This window comes from Acomys russatus, chromosome 29, assembly GCF_903995435.1.
Source record: "Acomys russatus chromosome 29, mAcoRus1.1, whole genome shotgun sequence".
Lineage (NCBI taxonomy): Eukaryota > Metazoa > Chordata > Mammalia > Rodentia > Muridae > Acomys > Acomys russatus.
Window position 1 is genome coordinate 22,443,315 of NC_067165.1, and position 20,908 is coordinate 22,464,222.

Here is a 20,908-nt window from a genome sequence, read left to right on the forward strand (position 1 = left end):
TGTTGTTTTGTTTGCTTTTAACATTTCTCTAAAGATTTATGGGTCCCGACTGGTAGAGGCCTTCCTGGATATAGCCTCTGGGCTCCACAGATCCAGCCCTGGGAGGCAGGACTGACTATCGCTTTCAGAAAGAGGTGGGTCTGGGGCAGGATGGGAAATGTTTGGGTCATGTACAGTGGAGGAGCCTGAAGGTAACCAGAGGCTGGAGTCTAGAGGATGTTTTTGTTGTTTGTTTGTTTGTTTGTTTGTTTGTTTGTTTTCTCCCTCTGCGCTTGATTGCAACACAAACGAGCTGATGACCCTTGGGACAGGGACCTGAGAAACAGAAGCCCGCAGCTTCTGTGCTCCCGGGCCGGGGCCAGCTGCTCTACCTGGAATGCTAGCTCTTCTCTGCCAAGACCATGCTGAATGCCTCTTCCAGGAAACATGGCTCCGTGGCTCGTTCCCACAATTCTCCAGGCTGGGAGCCACTTGCTATATATAAGTGCTTGTTTAGCACAGGGCAGCCCCAGGGGGCAGGAGGGGATCTGGGTCCTGATGTGCGAGGCACAGCTTGGGGTCGATGGGACAATGTGCTTGGTCTTCTGAGGCCCAAGGGGAAGTATTGCAGACTCAGACCAAAAGGCCCCACTTGGCTCTATAAAAGCGTTTCAGATCCAAGCGATGGCACCTGTGTGGCAGGGACAGCTGCCCAGTCCATCCCTGGGGCCATCTGCACTCCCTAGCTACTGTGCACATTTTCTCTCTTTCAGCTCCACCCTCCAGCATTGGCCTGGCACCTCCCAGGGAACTCCAGGGACTTAGATGTAATCACAGCCCAAATTTATTGAGCATTTAGTTTGTGCCAGGCGCTAAAGCACTTTGCCTGCTCTGTCTTACTCTATCTTCACCACAGCTCCCTGAGCATAACATGGCTGTGTCATGACAAGGCTGAGACTTGAGACGCAATGGCTTGCTATTTATGTCACAGATACGGGATTTGAATGGGAGCCTACATAGGGCACTCGGCTTCCCACTTCCTCTTCACTGCTGAGGCACTGACAGTGAGAAACAGAATCCAGACACAGGTCTTCGGCATGGAAGCACTATTCTCAGACCCATAGCATTCATGGCTCCTAGCCCCTGCACACCTCCCATGTACCTCATAGGTCATGGATTGACCCCCAAGCCCTAGGACTTGACATCGTCCTAGGATCTGGTGTAAATTCTCAGACTACTCCAGAGATCAAACACATTCCAGTCAGGCCTGTGAGTGTGGGGGGGAGTGGCACTGCCTTCTAGGCATCCTCTGGCTATGTAGGGAGACGCCTGTGAGGAAGGAGTATTAAGCATGGTGGCTGGGAGGAAGGGTGACTATCCAGACAGAAACACAGACTGTTTCTTTGGATGCGTGGAGTGACTCCTGTCAAGTGTGTGAGCAGAGGAGACAGGGAGATGGAGTTGTTGCTCCAGGCAGCATCTACCTAGCTCACATGAGACCCTGGACTCAGATGGAACCTGACAACACAGACACACACAGACACACACACACACACACGTGGGTGGGGACAGGAGGAGGTTACGTCTTTGTCCCTGACGTCCCTTGAGAGGAAATGCTAGCCCAGTGCTGCAGAGGTTGGAGAGGAACTGAGCAGTGACTAGTGAGAGCAGGTGTGTAACTGTATTCCCAATGCCTGCTCTTGACAACTTCATGTGTTTATAATCTACTGCGACCATATTCATACACACCATTGCCCTCTCTTACCCCTTTCTCACTTCCTCCCTACTAGCCGTGTGTGTGTGTGTGTGTGTGTGTGTGTGTGTGTGTGTGTGTGTGTGAGAGAGAGAGAGAGAGAGGAAGGAGGAGGAGGAAGAGGAGGCGGCGGCAGGAGGGAGGGCGGGGTAGAAGAGAGAGATCCTTGTTAGAGGTCCTTGTTAATCAAGACTGACTGTATAAGCACAGGTAGGGGGCCTTTTTACTAAAACACAGGTGACTTCTAAGTGGCCACCCCACTGAAGAAAACGACTCCTTCTCCATTTGCCTATTTTCCTGCGTGCACAGTTGTGCGCACACTAATGAGTGAAAGAGTGCTCTGGGGAGGAATCTCTCTCTCTCTCTCTCTCTCTCTCTCTCTCTCTCTCTCTCTCTCTCTCTCTCTCTGTGTGTGTGTGTGTGTGTGTGTCTGTCTGTCTGTCTGTCTGTGCATGTGTGTTTACATGTACACATGTGTGTGTGTGTGTGTGCGTATGTGTGTGATGAGAACACAAGGATGCCTGGACAGATATGCAAGTCATTGTTAGCACTTCATAGAGTGGGTTCTCCAGGGTAGAGCCTAATTTAGCTTCTACCCCTGTGGCCCTGAGGATGGATCACAGGGACTCCACTTGCCACGGGGCCCCCGTGAGGCTTTTGCAGAAGCTACGACCTCCAGAACTAAATAAAAATGAAGCATCAGGCAAGAAGAAGCAAAGCCCGTCCTTTCCTCCATCCTGATTCTTAAACTCAAAATGCTCACTGACTTCCACCTTTGGCCCTCTTGAGGGAACCTGTGGGCACTAGAGCCTCAAAGCTGATTCCTTAGCCAGAACAGCAGCCAGGCACCCCACCACGCTTCCTCCACTGCAGTGTAACAGCAGAGGCAAGTCAGAGGACAGCTGACTGGGTCTACCCCCAGCTCCACATATCCTGGGCAGGTGAGATAGGCAGGTGTACCTTTCAAACCATGCCTCCCATAACGGAGAGAACCCCCAACTCTGTGTTATGATGTGGTTTCAGACAGAAGGATTCAGGATAAAGTGAGTCCGCAGGTGTGGTTGGTGAGCAAAGGTGAGAACGAAGAAGAAAAGAGAATGGCAGCTCGCCAAAGGTATATGAGGGCTGGGTGTATCCGACTTGTAATTGTAGCAGCCACCATCCTCACCATCCTTGTCCTGTGAAGGGGGTACAAGAAAAGGTGGGTGATGGTATTTAGAAGCCTTGCCTCTCTTCTTGCACCAAGGGATGCTGTGCCTTGCTTCTGTGGGATGCAAGGTTAGCTGTTGACCTTAAGTGAGATGGTGTTTCAGGCCCCCCAGACAGGGAGCCAAAGTGGAAGAAATGAGGGCTGGAGTTCTGTTGGCCAAGGGGCTAGGTTGCTGAGGAGAGCATCTCCATGGACACGGAGTCCCTGTTGGGTCTAAATAGCACTTATCTGTCGCTCACTGGGCAGCAGGAGACCAGGATCCCATTCTGGGGATAGGGTGTGCATAGTGTGCCCCAGGGCAGGGTCCCACCTAAGGGGTCCTGCAGCTCTGCTTAGGATGGGAAGGCCCACTGAATGCACAGCCTTATAGGAAGCCCCAGGCCTCAAGCTAGAGACAGGACCACGCTCCTGCTGGCTGGATTCAAAGCCTCTTCTGACTCCTTGGCCAGGGTGGGTTCAGGCCTTATCAGCAAGTGAGGATATTCCGTTGGCAGCTGGGTAGGGCGAGGGTCACTCATAGCTGCTCCTAAATCCAAAGCATACGCTGCTGTAAGTTGCCAAATGAAAAACTAGAATCCAGTCCTTTCCCCTTCGTGTGTAGCAGACACTGGATTAGCTGAAAGTGGTAAGCTTATCTCTTTACAAGAATTGGTCTAACACCAAAACTTACTGACCAGGGGAAGCTGGGAAATTTGAGCCTCGTTCCCAGAAAAAAATATAGGTTTGCATGCTCCACAGGAGACCATATTTATACAAAGAAGAAAGCAGATTTCATGCCCAGTATGAAAGCACATGTCTGTCATTCCAGCACTTAGGGAGCTGAGGCAGGTGGGTCAGAATTAAAGGCTAGCCTTGGCCACATAGCCACCTTGTCTCAACAACAGCACATTAAAGAAAAATGAAAAAGAAAAGAAAAAGGGATGAGGGGAAGAGGGGAAAGAAGGGGAGCGGAGAGAAGATAACATATTAACCCAGAGCACCTAGTAGAGAGCTGAACAGCCATGGCTACTGCTTCTTTAGTGTTCAGCTGACTGACACAGAGGAGCTGGCGGGACCTGATCCAGCACCTCCCACAGGTGCCCGAGACTAGGCAGAGGATGATCGGCAATACTGAGAGTGGGACAAAAGAGAGCAGGGCCATTCTAGATCAAACCAGGCTTAACAGGCTGGATCTAAGCTCCCAGACAGGTAGCAAGCACCATTCTCCCCAGCAGGAAGAAGCTTCCGTGGTCTGTTCCCACATTTTCTAACGTGCTGTGTGTTGCCTCGTGGGACTTTTTCTCTCAACCACTGCTGTGTAGACCTTGCACTCAGCGTGTGTTTGATCCTGGGATTGGAGCCAGGGCCTTGTTCACATTAGACTAGTACACTCTACCTCTGAATTATACCCAGGCCCCTCAAACCCTTTGGGAAACACGTCTAAGGTACAGTATTAGTTACTTTTCTCACCACTATGACCAAATGCCTGCAGAAGAATCAAGGAAGAAAGCCTTCGTTTTGGTTTACAGTTCAGTGGAATACAGAACGTCACAGCAGGGAAGGCATGGTGGCTGAGTGGGAGGTGGCTGCCTGTATTCTGTCTGGTCAGAAACCACAGAGTAATAAATGCTGACTCTTGACTCCTTTTCTCCTTTTTATTCACTCTGGGACCTGGGCCTGTGGAAGAGAATCACCCATAGTGAGAGTGAGTCTTCCTGTCCTAAATGAACCCATTCTAGGAACTTCCCTGAAGAGCCTGTCACGTTGACGGTTGATACTAGCCATCTCTGTTTCACCCTGCAATTACAGAGTCAGGCCCAGATTACCCATGTGGCCACTTGGCTTACATTTAAAATTATTTTGTAGCGTGTCCTCCTGTAGCCTGCTTCTTTGTGAGCTTTATGCCTAAACAGACTTAGTCCCTGGGATTAGGATGTAGAGTGAAGGAAAGTCAAGCAATAAAACCTCATCTTTCTTAGCATAGAGTGACCAAAGGGAGGAGGTGGCCTCCCTGGAAACCCACCCTACCTCACTGTCCTCAGGCTTGGTCCAGGATGCTCTGGGCTCCCATTCTGTCTGCTCTTCCATGTCCCCAGTATACTCTCCTGAGTCCAGCTCTGACTCCTCCCCTATTCACTCTTCTCATTCTCTGGAAGAAACCACCCTAGCTCTTGCAGAGGTCAGTATTTTTGATGTTTAGGAAACCGTACCCGTCTCTAATCACAGTTGACAGATTGGTGGGTTGAAGTATGAGAGGTCCCATTACATTTGCATTACAAAGATCAAATCGCATTCAGCATACGTATAGCCTGAAAAGTGCAAGGGTTCTATTTATGCTAAACTCTCATCTGTGTTTATCTGAAATTCAGATGTCACTGGTTGTCCTCCATTTCATTTGGCAGCTCTGTTTCGGGGCCTGTGATGCACTCTTGGTGGTGCTGTTTCTAGAGAATTAGAGGTGACAGAGCAGAGGCCACAGGGTAAGAAAGCATGGAAGATTGCACGCTGGTGCCTTCTGTGGCCTAGCTGGTCAGAGGACAGATACCTTTGCAGCCTCCACTAGCCCACGTCAGGAAAGGGGACCAGCGAGCTGTTGGTGTCGGGCAGCAACACAGACAGAGGACTTGAGTCTCAGGAGGTCAGGGTCCCATGTAGGACAGTGGCTGTAACCTGCTTTGGTTTCAAACCAGCCCCGGTCCTGATCTGCAGTGTGGGCTTGGCCTCCACTGCCCCTCCCCCCGCCGTCCTTTCCTCAGTCTCCTCACCTGTGGAAAGAGGACAGGTATGGCATCTCTGTCTATGTGAGATTTGTGTCGAGATAGGGGCTGGTGACATGACTCAGTCGGTAAAGGTGCTTGTCACCAAACCTGCTGACCCGAGTTCAATACCTGGAACCCACATAATAGGAGAAAACTGACTGTTGAAGTCCTCTGGCCTCCATATGTGCCCTGTGGCATGCGAGTGTCTATGCCACCATACACGTGTAACACACACACACACACACACACACACACACACACACACACACACACATAAATATAAAGTGTCCAGATGAATCTCCGAGCAGCACCCCAGCACATATTAAACATTCAGTAGGTGACAGCTCTGGAGACTCCTCCTACTCCTTTGGCTTTCTAGTAAAATGGGGTTTCTAGGCCTAAACTGAAAAGGAGCGGTGATAATAAAGGTCGTACACCCCAGATCAGGCGCAGGCCAGGCTGAACAGCAGTCCTTCAGGGGCGGCTGTCCCTCAGCAGCCTAGGGCTGCTCCTGCCAAGTCTTAAAAAGGTTGACTGCAGTGCCAGTGGCTGCTTTCACAACACAGGGAAACTGAGCCATTGCCGCAGAGATCGTATTTCCTACGCGGCCCTTACAGAAGGCAAAGGTACCAAAGCTGGTAGGTTGCCAACCCACCAGACCTAGGTTTTTGCATAGATGCACACACACACACATATATAGAATATATGCACATGTTAACACGCTTATATATCTTGCACACGTATGCACACATATACATATAAATGACATGGTTTTCTCATTTACAGAACGTGCATTTAATTATTTGTATTTAATCCTCACAGTCCATACTTGTCCTGCCAGGCAGTCACCCATAAACTAGCTGTGCAAAGAACACTGATGCTGCTCCTGCCTCCCAGAGAGTCCACGATGTAAAGAAAACTCCCAGGCAGGCTCTGCTGCAGAGTATGGGAATGGATGAGGAAGCATGTGTGATGCAGGCATTGATGTGTAATCAAACCCCCCCCCCCATATGACTCCACACAAGGCCTCCAAAGGCTCTGAGCACTTACAGCGTGGATTCGTGTAAGCCTAAGATGAATTAAATGACAGCAGGAGTCTGCTTCTTAGTGGGCCCTGAGTTCCAGGATTGTAGGAACCAGTGACCAATGGCATTGGGACAGTATTTTCTATTGTGTCAAGATCTGCTCAGGAGGGATTTTTGTGGTTTGTGGTAAGGCACCATATTAATTGGGGTTCCCTAAAGAAATAGAACCGATAGTATATAGATGTCCCACATACACATATATAATACACAGACATATGTGTGTCTAGCATATTATGTACATGAGTATCTAATATATATGAAGGGGATTTGTTAGAATGGCTTACAGACTGTGGTCTGGGTTGTGCAACATGGCTGTCTCTCATTCAAGAGGCCAAGAAATCAGGAGGTTGTTGGGTCCATGAGAACTGACTTACCAACAGTCTCAATCTGGTGCTGGGTTCCCAAGTAATTCTTAGAGAACTGCTGGTCTCCGAGCTATGTTAGAATCCCAAAGAAGCAGATTCTAATACCAGTGAAGGAAAGCCTCAGCAACAGGGTAGCTGAACTTGTCAACAAGAATGAGAGCAAGCAGGCAAAAAATTAGTAATCATAACCAGAAACCTTCCACCTTCTGTGTCATTTATGTGGGCAAATTTGGGGTAGATCTTTTCACCTCGAATCATCCAATCAAGAAAACCCCCCATAGGCGTGCTCAGCTTGGGTTTTAGTTGATTCCAGATGTTGCAACGTTGACAACCAAGATCAGCCATCACAGACACCAAGGGTGGCAAAAATGTCTCATAGAGGTGGAGATGCCTAACTGGGCTTTTGGTGGGTAAGGATGTGCTCACTAGAAGGGTAATTGGAGAGGAAAGGGAAGTGTTTGGGGGTACCTACTCTTCAGAATCATAATGGTGGTAGGGACAAGATGGGGAGCAGGGAAGAAGACAGAAATGTCCACAGGGGTCAGATCATACATGGAGCCTCAGCTTGGATTTATCCTCAGAGCAAGGAAATGTGGTCAGAGGACCCTTTCATTACCTTCCCTTTATTCCTTATTAATCTTCCAAAACCATTAATTATTCTCTAATGAGTGACTGGAGATCAGAAGGCCGGCCTTTATTGGGGCACCTTGGAGGGGTACTCCCCAGTGTTCCCTCAGGTACTAATGGGGACAGTGTACCATGACCAGAAGCAGGGGCCTGCTAGTGGGGAGGGTTGGTCCCACAGATCTAGGGGAGAGATGACAACTCTACACCTGAGGAAGGAATGGCAGGCTGGCACGATGTTCCGAGGACAGGGCACGGCAGAGAAGTCAGGCAACTGCTTTTAGAAGGAAAGGGCCTGGGCCTTTTAGAAGGTCAGAGCCTAGAGAGTTCCTCAGGCCATGCCGACTAGAAAATGAAAGGAGGCAGGCTGTCATAGCTCACTGTCAATCTCAGCCTCGTCTTGCCATCTCCTGGAATTGAAGTTATAAATTCAGGGGGTTTAGGACCTGGCGTTGGCATCAGCCTTTATAAGATTCTGGATCCTGGGACCTCAATGCCAAGGATGGCGAACATCACCAGCCTGAGTTATAAGAATAGGCCCAAGGTGGACAACTCACATCTGACAAAGGTCAGGGGGATCTGGGCAGGAAAGGGGCACTGATTTGTGGGGTGTTTGGTACCCCTGTCTCAGATTGATTGACAGGTGGCAGGAGATGAACAAGATCAAGCTTCAGGTGCCTGATTGTCACCCTTGCTGTTCCCGAGAGGAGAGCGTGCGTCCCTGCTCAGCATGTTGGGCCTTCAGATGGAATGGTTAGCCTTTTGACCTGCCTTGCACATTCGGCCTTGGGTCCGCACCCCATCTTCTCTGGCAACCACATGTAGCTCAGCAGGGAGTCACAGTGCCTCTGTCCATAGGGTGCTGGGAGGACTGGGTGGGTTCTTTCTGCCACGTACTGCATTTTTATCAGAATTATTACTCGCCAAGCTCTATTATATGAAACCATACCCAGTAGAGAATAAAACTGGCCTCCAACTGACATCCTCATAGAGTATGCTTTGTTGAAGGGTAGCAGCGTAAGTCGGTGGCTGTCAAACTGATGATCTAGCCAGTGAGTTCTTATACCCGATGTTAATTTTATGTAAACATATTAAATTATATGTGAAAATGTATTGCAATTTGGGTACGGTGGTGGTGCACACCTATAAGTCTAGCACTTTGAAAATAAAGGCTGAAGGGATGAGGAGTTCAAGGCCATCCTGAGTGTCATAGTAAGCTTGAGGCCAGCTTGGCCTACATGAGACTCTGTTTTAAAAATAATGCAAAAGAAAGGGGGAAAGGGAGGAAGGGAAGAAGAAAATCATAGGAGCACATAAACATAGTCTATAAATTTTATGTAGATGTAGGATATATATGGCATGTGTCATATAGTCATTGCTGATCTAGTGGAGGGCTGAAATGAATCGGAGACAGCAAGTAGAGAAACCTCTCTAGGGAATCAAAACACAAGCAAATCCTTGCCAAGACAAGGCATGGGTAAATATGCAGTGAGTTACATTCAAAAGTCCAACAGCTAAAATGGCAGAAGTTGTGAAGGTGGTGAGGATTGTGGCAGAAGGGCTCGACATCAGAATCATCTCCTCTGTCCCTCTGTCCCTCAATCCAGGCCCCTGGCCTTCCCTGTCCAGATGCAGCCTCATGCCACTCATAGCTTGCTCTCTTCTTTGCATGCTGGGGCCTGTGGCAAGGCAAGCTTCTTTGCCCCCGATCTTTCCCAGAGTCCCCTGCCACATTAAGCTGCTCACATGGCCACGGGGACTAGTTCAGTTACTTGATGGTAGCTAAGACATCAAGGCATATAGAGGGTGCTCACGGGAGAGCATAAGGGACTCTTCATTGCATGACGGGAGCCCAAGTCTCAAATTAAAAATAAAACCTGGCAGGATGCATGTAGTTCTAGCTACATTCCAGCCACTGTCATACAATCACAGAGCATATTATGGTGATTGGCAAGAGCTGGGCTTTGTAGAGGGCAAAATCCCCCCCCCCCCCCCCCCCCCGGCTAATCTACAACAGAACTGTTCAATGCCAAGCACAGCTTTAATAATACCGTTCTGGGCCGTGTTGAATGTAAATATCCCACTCGTGATTTTGTAAGCAATCAAAGGGAAGTTTTATAGACAGGAGAGCAAGAATGGCTGTAATATCTATGCTGGAAAACGCACCGGGGGAGGGGGGGACAACAACACCAGCAACAACAAAGAACTTGTGCCTTACAAAGCCTGCTTTGTGGCTTATCGCTAATCTGTGTCTGTCCAAAAACCTTCATTAGACACACAAGAAAAGACTACTCTTTAGACGTTGCCCTTGATTTTTTTTTTTTTTTTTTTTTAGGGACAAATGCATAGGATGGATACAATACATTATTAAAAATCAGAGTATTAAATGTGGGCTCCTGGGCGATCACCTCTAACTTCCAATAAAGTCCCTCATTCCCTAGAGGATGCAGGGGGAAGGGAACTCGTGTGTGGAGGCATTCTGCCTCGGTTGGGAGGGCTGTTAAGCATCAGGTGAACAACAGAGCTAGGAAGACCTGAGTTCACAATGAGACTCTTCCATTTGCCGGCTGCATGTCCTTGACCAAGCAGGCTGCTTCTGCTCTCTGCCTCAGTACTGCCATCTATGAAGTGACCCATATCTACCAGCTCCTTTGCTGGATTAAGCAAACAGGCCCAGAAGCATGCCGAATACTCAGTAGGTTATTAGAAACAAACATTTAACCTCTGCTGCAGCCCTACTCTGCGTTAAATTGAACCGTCTCCAGCAATCTGTTGAAGACCTTGTCCCCAGTACCTGTCAAATGTGTGACCTTTGGAAATGGTCTTTACATCTGATGACTTCATGTTGAGGTCAGGAGGGTGCACCCTGACCTGTACGGGACACAGAGATGTAGCGGGAGGACATCCTATGAGGATGGACAACTAGACAGACCATCTGCCCACTAAGAACCCCAGAGGTTGTCAGCAGGCAGGAAAATTGGGAGGAAGGGGAGGAAAGTAAACCCTCACCCTCCACCCACCCACAGCGAGGCTTCTGTGACCTTCTGGCCTCTCTAATTCCCTAGCACTGACAATGATAAGAGTGTGGTCGCTAGCATCCAGTTGGTATGACTGTGTTGCCTGCGTCATCTGCATGGCCTTGAAGAGAAAAACTGCCCAGGTTCCAACTGAGGAAACCCAGAGAGGTATGCGGTGCACTTCGCATCTCTGCACCCTGCCTGAGGCCCTCTCCGAGCCCCAAGACAGCTCACTCTCCCTTCACTGTGTGACCTTAGAGATTGGGACTAAAAAGGTGACATGAGGGGTGTGGCCCATTCGTTACAGCTGGGGTCCCAGTTGAGACCCATTTCAGAGTGATATGATTATGAACAGCTCATTAAGTAAGGAGCGGTAAGCATTTGAGAGTGACTTTTTAAGAAGAATCAACTTTTATTTATAGTGACGTTCCAGTCATTAATTTCAAAGGAAGAAAGCCCAAAGCAGAAGCAGGTTCATTAAAATTTTGACATTAGTAATTTAATTAAATTGGGTCTTTGCGTCTTGTTGCGGAAAATGAACCGTTAGTTCTACACCAGTTCTCAGCTGGTTTCCCGTAGGTTCCTTCCCCCCTCACCTTAGCTTGCTTTCGTCTCTAAATGTTTACCTGGCCCCCTCCACTCCCAGCACCCACACACATATCACCACATTGCCTGTGTTGTAAGCCAGCAGCAGGGCACCGTAAGAAAGACTGCGTGAGTCAGAAGTAGGGAATCATGGGAAATGCAACTCAGCCAGGAGCAGGGCATCCTGGGAAGTGCTCAGAGAATCAGCTGCAGGGAATCATGGGGACTACAGCCGAGCTAGCTGTAGCCGATCATAGAACACAAACCATGGGTCAGCAGTGGGGAATCATGGGAAAACTGAGCCGGCAGAATAGGATTGTGGGACATCTAGCAAGCTAGCAGCAGAGGATTGTGGAAAACATCTAGTGAGCCAGGCAAGAGGTGATCATGGGAAACAATGAGAGAGCCATATCAGAGGCTCATGGGAAATGGTAGCCAGGGCCAACTGACAAAATAGCAGAAGCAGATCCTTTGCACCTGGGTCATCTGACATGTCAGGAGTAGAAAACGGAGTATGAGAACTCTTGAGTCCTTAAAATTATTCCAAACCAAGTGTCTGAGGACGGAGACCCATTCAACCTACATGGCTGTAGCCCACATGCTGAGCACAGTAGGCCCACAATAAATGTTGGTTGCGCAAGTGAATTGATGAATGAATGAATGGCTTCCACAACTGATGGATGAACGTTCAATTATGTCCCTTTAAGTACCAGATACTCAGCCGGGTGTGGTGGCGCACGCCTTTAATCCCAGCACTCGGGAGGCAGAGGCAGGCGGATCACTGTGAGTTCGAGGCCAGCCTGGTCTACAAAGTGAGTCCAGGATGGCCAAGGCTACACAGAGAAACCCTGTCTTGAAAAACAAAAAAAAACAAAAAAAACAAAAAACAAAAAAACTAAGTACCAGATACTCTGTTAGTCTCCAGGCTACACCAGGCACCGTCCTTCTGGTCCTAAAACCCAGTAAGATGAAATGTTACGGTACGTGCAGTTCTGATCAGTAATCACCCCCTCAACCACTGGACTTATTGAGGGGAACCGAGATTCAAAAGACCCATGTGACTCCAAAGTCATGCAAGAGACAGCGACAGCCCCTGGCTTCAGACCCAGTCTAGAATGGCTCCAAAGCCTGACACTTCCCTCTGCGTGGAGCTGTTGCCTGGAGTAAAGGGAGGAAACGCAGGCTTAGGAGGAGAGGGAGAGGAAGTTGGGGCTGCTGGTGAGAACTCAGAAAGCGGCCATCAACAGCCATGTGGGCGTGAAGAGGGTGCTGCAAAGGCTCTGGGGAGGCAGCCTGCTGTTCCGCACTTTCCTCCCAGACTCGTGATTCCTACCTTACCTTTGTAGGGCCGTAGTATATTTATCTCATCTGCCTGAAACTCCTTTGACCTTGGTAATTCTTGCTAATCTCCGAGTTCTGCATATTGTGTGGCCTTTTCAGGAAGTCACCTCTGAAGCCCCTGCCTGGTCCATCTCCAACCACACCATCTTTAATGGTACCCATGCCTCCCAAGGGGCTGAATGTGTGATTCACTTGCTCTATGCTCATGTGTGTGCCAGCCTCTGTCCTGCACCCTTTGAGGACCTGAGCTCATTTCAATAGTTACCAGGAGCTGGCTTCATAAACTACTACTGGCAGGCCAGGGGTGGGGCTGGGGGTGGGGGTGGAGATTTATAGAGAAGAATAGAAACTAGGATGCTGCCAGGCTAGTCACTGCTCTGTAGTGCTCTCCAGCAGTGGTGGGAAGCATGGCACTTTGCAGGAGAGGAGGCTGGGTCACAGAAAAATAGGAGACACATGGCACACAAGTGCTGCACCCTCCCTCCGAGACTGACAGGTCAGGATGCTCTTGCACTCTCAGCAAGGCCATTTGCTCTGGATAATGACAGTACACACGCAGATACTGTGATTGCCCTGGCTCTGGTTACATACTGTACGGCCTGTTCCCAGCTCCCAGTCCCCACTCTGCAGCGGGCCAGGCTGATGAGCACATTAGATTTTAAGTTTGTCTCTCTTCCTCTCTGCTCAGCCCAGCGGTTCCTTTAGCTCCCCATACCTACTCTACCACAGAGGCCTCTGCCATTAGATAGTATGGCAGCCACAAAAGCAAGAACACTGGGTTTAAAGAGCAATGAGCAAGTGCCATTTCATACTTTCTGGCTCTTGTGTGGTTTCTTTTCTTTTCTTTTTTTTTTTTTTTTTTAAATTAAGGCAGTCATGCCCAAGAAGTTAGCATGCCCCTGGGGGTGGGGCTCCCCTTCTCTAGCAATGAGGATGGGTATAACTCACTCTCAGTGCCACACATGAACAAGCCAAGCACCTGGACGTTCATGAAAATTCCTCAACTTGCGACCTCTTGCACATAACCGATTTTCTGATGATGGACAGCCAAGAGAGGCGAGCCAGTCAGTAGTGGCCAGCCGCATTCAGAGAAGAAATGAGGTCCAGACAGGTGGCCCGGTCCAAGGCTTCTTGCTAGGACTTAGGATGTGTAGGCACAAGCCCAGCTCACCAGCTGCATCTCTCTCTCTCTCTTACAGTTCTCCCGAGCCACACTTGTGGGAACCCAGGGAGGCTGCCCAACGGTGTCCAGCAAGGCTCCACCTTCAACCTGGGTGACAAGGTCCGCTACAGCTGCAACCCCGGCTTCTTCCTGGAGGGCCACGCGGTGCTCACCTGCCATGCCAGCTCCGAGAACAGTGCCACGTGGGACTTCCCTCTGCCTTCCTGCAGAGGTAGGTGACTAAAAGAGGGCTTGATGGCAGCTGAGAGGGAGGTCCAAACCTCTAGGGGGATCTGTCTATGGGCAGAGTTGCACCCCACCCAGTGACGCTTGGATTCTCTTTCATGGGAATCTCAAATCCAGGAGCACTGAAGTTCTCCCCAGGTGCTCCCCCAGCATCCCCAAATCAATCTGACTTTTCCTAGTCTTGGATCTACACTCCCCAGGTTACTCTCATATCAAGAAATTTACTGTAACTTTGTGCCCTCTCACTGGCCCCATCTCAGAAGTGTCTGCATCTGTCCTGTTAGACACTGTCAATGTTAGGCACTCACCCTTGGAGCACTCCCTAAAAGGTTCCCATTGGCCTTGTGCTGGCATTCTTCCTTTTTTACCTATAAATCCAACTTTTCTCCCAATAAAAAATTTCCCTACTCCCAGCCTCTCAGTGCCCTCCAACCCCAGCATCTTCCACAACGTGGGTGACCAGCTCTCCGCACTCACACAGGATTTCCCATTTTTACTTCAGGAAGCTTTGTGTTCCACGAACCTACCCAGTTCCTGGCAAGCCATTGGTCAACCCTATTAGTCTTTATTATCCCTCCCCCACTCATCATAGGCAAATATGTGTCAATCATTCTGATTTGATGACAAATCATATATGATCTTTTTTTTTTTTTTTTTTTTTTAAGTGCTTAGGAAAAGAAAAGGGGGTGGGGAATCGGACAAAACTCACACATTGTAGCCATGGTGTGTGTGCATTGCCTTCTCTGTTGTTCATCTGTTCACTGCCGTGACAAACCACCCGGCAAAACCAACTTACATAAGCAAGGCTTACTTTGACTGCCAGTCTGAAAGGATACAACCTACCATGGTGGCAAGGTTGTGGTAGCAAGAGTGTGAGGCAGCGCATTGCTTTCGCGGTGGTCAGAATGTGTGGAGAGAGACGTGCTCGTGTCTTCCCTTTTTATTCAGTCTGGGACCCCAGGCTGTGGGATGCTGCTGCCCACATTCAGGACAGGTTTCCCTGCTTGATCAAATCTCTCTAAAAATGCCCTCATAGACTATCCAGAGGTGCATCTCCCAGGTGACTCCAAAGCTCGTTAAGGTGCTAATCAAAATCAACTGTCATACCTTCTTGTCATCTTCCGTTGTATGCTAGACCTGCTGCTTATATTAAAGTATATATTGTATTTTCCAGCATGTAAGCCAGCCCCCAACTTGAACTTTAACTGTTCCAGTTCAAATATAGAGTTTGGAATATACTTGCCGTATAAGACCTCCCCTCTTCAGATGCACACCCTGTGCAGTAGACTCGGGCTACAAATTCTGTATTCTAACTAGAAAAGCTAAAGTTGGGGGCCATCTTATATGCCGGAAAATAGGTTACCTTGGTTGGCATTGTTCTGCCTGTAGGTGATTTTTAGTCCCTCGGCAGAACTACTATCTTAGCTTGCTTTCTATGGTAAAACACTGAGAAAAAAGCAAACTTGGAGAAGTGTTTGGTTTGGCTTATAGTTTTATAACCCGTCACCAGAGGAAGCTAAGGCACAGGCGAGGCAGATGCCATGAAGGACTGCTGCTTACTGGCTTTCTCTCCATGACTTACTAAAGTGGCTTGCTTTCTTACACCACCTAGGAACACCTGCCCAGGGCTTGCATCACCTACACCAGGCTAGGCCCTCCCCTCCCACATCAATCATCAATCAAGAAAATGCCTTACAGGCTTGTGTACAGGCAATCTGATGGAAGCCTTTTCTCAGCTGGGGTTCTTTTTTTCCAGGGAACTCTAGCTTGTGTCAAGCTGATAAAACAACAAAAACAAAAAAACAAAACAAAACCCATAAAAAAATTAAACAAGAGAACCACCGCACCCACCACAGTGTACCCTCCTACCCCAAGCCTAGATCTGGAAAATGTTTCCAGGCTTGCTACCTATCCTGAGCTCCCAGCTACTTCACCACAGGCTAGCCCTGCACACCATCCCCACTCCTCCCCCAAATGTTACCCCAATCAAAAGGGCTCTGACTGCCATTAGACTGCCTGACTTCCAAATGGCCTTTTGCACCTACTGACCAATCTTTTCTCCCTAAACCCTCATCTTCAAATCCCACAGAACCAGAACCCGTAGGTTCTTGTGTGGGAGAGCCATTGGCAGCTAAGAAATGTCTGCAGGCAGCTCTTCTGCTTTAAGTCTGAATTTTCTTTCTAATGAATCTTTCCTCCTAAGAGACTAGCCCCAGGGCCAAGCCCCTATCACCTCCCACTATCTGCACAGTTTATTTTCAGCAGCAGGGATGAAAATTACCTAGTACACATACCTTTTCCATTCTCCCCATTCCCTACCTGACAAGGCATCATCAATTGATCCCAGCATCCTCGCACGCTGGAGTCCATCTTCCAGCAGACAGAGTTGCCACTGCCTCATGCTTGTTTATTCCTCTAAGACAGTTGGCCTCAACTATGTTGGCCTTCCCTGAAAGAACCTGTGGGGACTAGAGCTACTGGCCCCCCCCATCTTCCCATGCTCAATATTTTGCTTGGGGTCTGACTGTTCTTTACGAGGAAAGACCAAGCTCTCTGGGTCTGACCTTGGATTCCTCACACAGGTGTGTGGCCCTTTGTGGCCTGATCCCATGTGCACCTGTCCTTCTTGGTACTACCCCTACCCATACCCTGCCCTGGGGATGTCACCCTTAACACACACATCTTCTGAGGGTCATGTCAGAACTGTGACATGGCACTAGGATGGGAAATGGAGGAGTACATGAGATTGCCCAAGTCTGTAATCCAGGATGCAGAATCCTTTCTTAAGCACTGCAGCCTTTTCATCCAAGGCAGAAACTAAATACAAATGTAATGGAGTCTTGTCTGCGAGCCCATTTGTCCTGTGAGGCAGAATTCCTCTTCTCCACCTTCTAGGATTTTTCCTCAACTTCCCTCTTTCCTAACTGCCAGCCTTGGCTCCATTCTGACAACCTGGAACATTTTCTGTACTCACTCACCTCCATAAAATCCAGCCCACTAAAACTCAATGAACAGAAACCCAGAGGCATTTACAGGACCATATCACTAGCAAGGGTGTGACAGTGCCAGCAATTTCCACCTCTGCCCAGCAGATGAGTTCCCTCAAACACGGCCAATCCTGAGGCTTGTGGCCTAGGCTTCCTGGTGCTTCTCTCTGCTCTCCCTTGATGACTCCACCTTCCCTGAAAGGCCCAGGAGGCCAGCCATCTCTTCTCTCTCCAGCCTCTTCTGTTTGAGGCTCCCTGCACTTGGCCGAGGTTCAGGACTTCTGTTCACTTTGTAAGTGCTTAAAATCCTGGTTCCCTCCTGGTCTTGTATTTCCCAACACTCCCCTCTCCCCCGAGGTATAGAGTGGCCTTTTCCTAACCAAAGAGAGCTCTCTGCCTGAAAGAAACTGGAGCTGGCTGCTAACCAGTAGCAGAGGTAAGTGATGAGAGGCAGGTCTGATTGGATCCCCACCACCCAATGTCTGTGTGTCCTGTGGTTGCTGCCGGCAGCAACCACACCACCTCGGTGTGGTCCATGAGTGTGATGTGCCTCGGACTCTCTCCTAGTCTCTCCCAACTCCCTGCAGCTTCTCCCCCTGACTTCCCTCCTGAAAACTCCCTGTATCTCTTAGAATCTCTTATCTATGATAAGATAGCATGTTCTGAGTTCTAGCCCAGAAGGGAATGACATCTCCACTACAGCATCACACTCTGTTCATCCAAACTCTGTTTTCCCCAAACCTGCTCTTTTGGTTGATTTGTGTAGTTTTGTGAAGCATCGCTACCCATGGTGACCAAGGTGAGCCACCCATAGGCCCTGACCCATCCCCCTTGGTCTTCTATAGAGTAGGCCCTCGCAGCTGTGAGTGTCTCTTTGCAGACTGCCACCTACCAGACCCACATAGCACATTATCCATCCATCCATCCATCCATCCATCCATCCATCCATCCATCCTCTACCCCCATGAAAGGCACAGATCTGACTGAGACTCCATTGCTTAGCCTCACCCTAGGAGTTCTTCCTCACTAACTTAGACAGCTTTTGTTTTCATTAGCATGGCACACAAGATCTTTCTAGAAAGGATCCTAGACCAACTTGCCCCTGCTGTTCAGTCCCCTCTAAAGTAGCTCCCACCTGAGCCATATAGAAGAAAAGCTTACGGTAGAGGCTCCCTACTGGCCAGGGGGCTGAGGTACAGTTGCTCCCTCCACTCAGAGGCCTGGGCCGCCTTCTTACTCCCTGAGCTCTGTCTTTATTGATGTGTCCTCGGTAACATACTTGCTCATTTGAAACTGATTCTTCAGGATATTCTTCTCAGGAGGTCAAGGCTCCCTGGTGCTCACTGGCTGCCCAAGCCATGCTGGGTCCCACAGCTGTACCAACATGGCTGGAGTCATGTTCAAGGAAGGGCCATGAGCCTCCCACACCAGACTCTCCAGGGATGGTCTCATGAGTAGATCAGCCTCCCCACTGGAAAATGTATTTGTTGATGAGCAGCAGCCTTGCTTGGCCTTGGTCAACACTAGTGTCTAGCCAGCATGCAACCCAAGAGGGAGCTTTCTGTGGGACACATGGCCAAAGCCCCCTAAGCAGACTAGACAGCCACACTCTATCCAGAGTGCCACTGAGATGGGAGTCGGGGGCAGAATATAAGTCACAGTACAGGCAGAGGTGGGCTACGGAGCCACTGGGGTCCCAGGCATAGCACCTCTGAAGCTGACTCTTAAGGAGCCCTCCTTCTGAGGATCCTGGTCCATCTGGGTTCTATCCAGCTAGCAGAGAGCAGAAGGCAGGGTCTGGGGTGTTCCTTGATGTGCCTCTCTGGGCACATCCACAAAGGCAGAAGTCCCTAAGAGACACGAGCATGGTGGAAACTCTTTGATCCACAGCAAGGAAGACCATGTGTATTAAAGGAACCAGCCTCTGACTGGAGGGACATCAGCCCAGGATCAAAGAAAGCTCTGTGAAGAGGGAGGGAATTCAGAGGCACAAGGGGGCCAAGAAGCAGATGTAGGGGGAGAAACTGGCTAGAGCAAGTTAGCTTGGCTTTGGAGAGTCAAAACAAGCACTGCTGTCTGCCACCAGACCCCCAGGGGACAGGCATTCAGGCAACAGAGTCTAGACAACAGACTTCAAGCTGCAGTGGGCACTGCAGGGCCCCCAGGGGTCAGAACCTGCCATCTGTAAAATAGGGCAGTGCTTGGAATCGGGCAGGCCCCAGCAACAGCAGCTAGAGCTGTGCCATCACCATGGTGTTGCTAAACCTCTCTGAGCCCTGAGGTTGGTCTTACAGGACTGCTCACTCCCTCCCTCAGTGATTTGACAACTTTCTCTTTAAGTGCCTAGGTACTATGTACCAACTAGACATCATTCATCAACTGCCTATTGTGTTCCATCTAGACATCATTCATCAACTACCTATTGTGTTCCATCTAGACATCATTAAGTAACTGCTTATTGTGCCGGGTATTGATCTAGATACAGGAAGCTATAGTGATGACTGAAGCAAACTCAAATCCCATGAGCTAATGGAGTTTACATCTTGACAGCCAAAAGACAGGAAATGCTCAAATATCAAATAAACTCAGAGAAAGATGGGAGGCAGGAAGGTAGTGAGGAAGGCTCCTTCAGATGGATGCAGCACACCTTTTTAGGTGTGTTTCAGGAGATATCTCTGAGGAGGTAACAGGCAAACTGAGTCCTGAAGGATAAAAAGGAGGCCGTTAAGTACAGATTGGGGAAGAGCATTCCAACAAAAGGCACAAAAACAGAGGTTGACTTAGAAAAGAGCCAGACCTCTTAAAGGAACAGAAAATAAGCTTCTGGGGCAAAATGGGATTAAGGGGTGAGTGGGGAGGGCAGCATTGTTCAAAGCAAGGTGAGAAAGGTGGCCTAAGGTCAAAATTTAGGAGGCAGCCAGAGGAGGGTTTTAGGCAGAGGTCAGACTCAATTTGACTTACTTTTTTTCCCAGTTGAGACAGGGTTTCACTGTGTAGTCCTACAAAGCTGCAGATGGCTTCAAACTCACAGAAATCTGTCTGCCTCTACCTGCACCTCACTAGTGCTGGGATTAAAGCTGTGGGCCACCTCTACTGGGCTCAATTTACATTTAAAGAACAGCCCCTCAGGGGGTCCAAGGAGCTGTCTCCATAGGTAAACAGTGCCCTGTGGAAGCATGAGAACTCCAGTTTGAGCCCAGAAGCCAACCAAGTGAAAGCTAGGCCAGGCAGCTCACACCTCTAATCTCAGAGCTGAGAAAGTAGAGACAAAAGGATCCCTGGGGCTCGATGTGAGCCATTTCAGACAAACCGGTGAACTCTGGGTTCATTGAAAGATCCTATCTCAAAAATGGACGGACACACACACACACACACACACACACACACACACACACACACAGTTGAAGAAGACCCCACACACACACACGTACATTGACTTCTTGCCTCTACATGAACCTTCCATAAACATACACACACATGCACACACATACACACACTCTCCCTCTGGAAACAAGAAGAAGGGGGAGACCATCAGGAGGTAGTTGCTGCAGACAGCTCACTGGGGCTGATACAACCAGACCCAGAGTGGCCTTGGTGGAAGTGAAGGGTTGGGTCAGTCTGAGGTGTAGCCTAAAGGTCTTGCTAAAAAGCAAAGGTCTGCGGTTGACCAGATGGCTCTTTCTGAAGTGCTGGCCAGATAGGGGTAATGATGGGCAAGTTGAGGGCAACCAAGGCAGGCCCTCCAGAATCACAAGAACTAATCTCCCCTCAGGGTAAAGTCTGACTGTGCTTGTGAGCCAATGATATAGGGGTGCT

The 20,908-nt window shown here is 49.2% G+C and overlaps 1 protein-coding gene across 1 annotated transcript in view; it reads left to right on the forward strand.

The window, feature by feature from the left end:
• The window catches only part of Csmd2 (CUB and Sushi multiple domains 2), a 561,027-nt gene that overhangs the window by 193,315 nt on the left and 346,804 nt on the right, over window positions 1–20,908 (forward strand). The window contains exon 4 of the mRNA XM_051172054.1: window positions 13,897–14,091. Coding sequence (XP_051028011.1) covers window positions 13,897–14,091 — 195 coding nt within the window. The remainder of the gene's footprint in view (window positions 1–13,896; window positions 14,092–20,908) is intronic.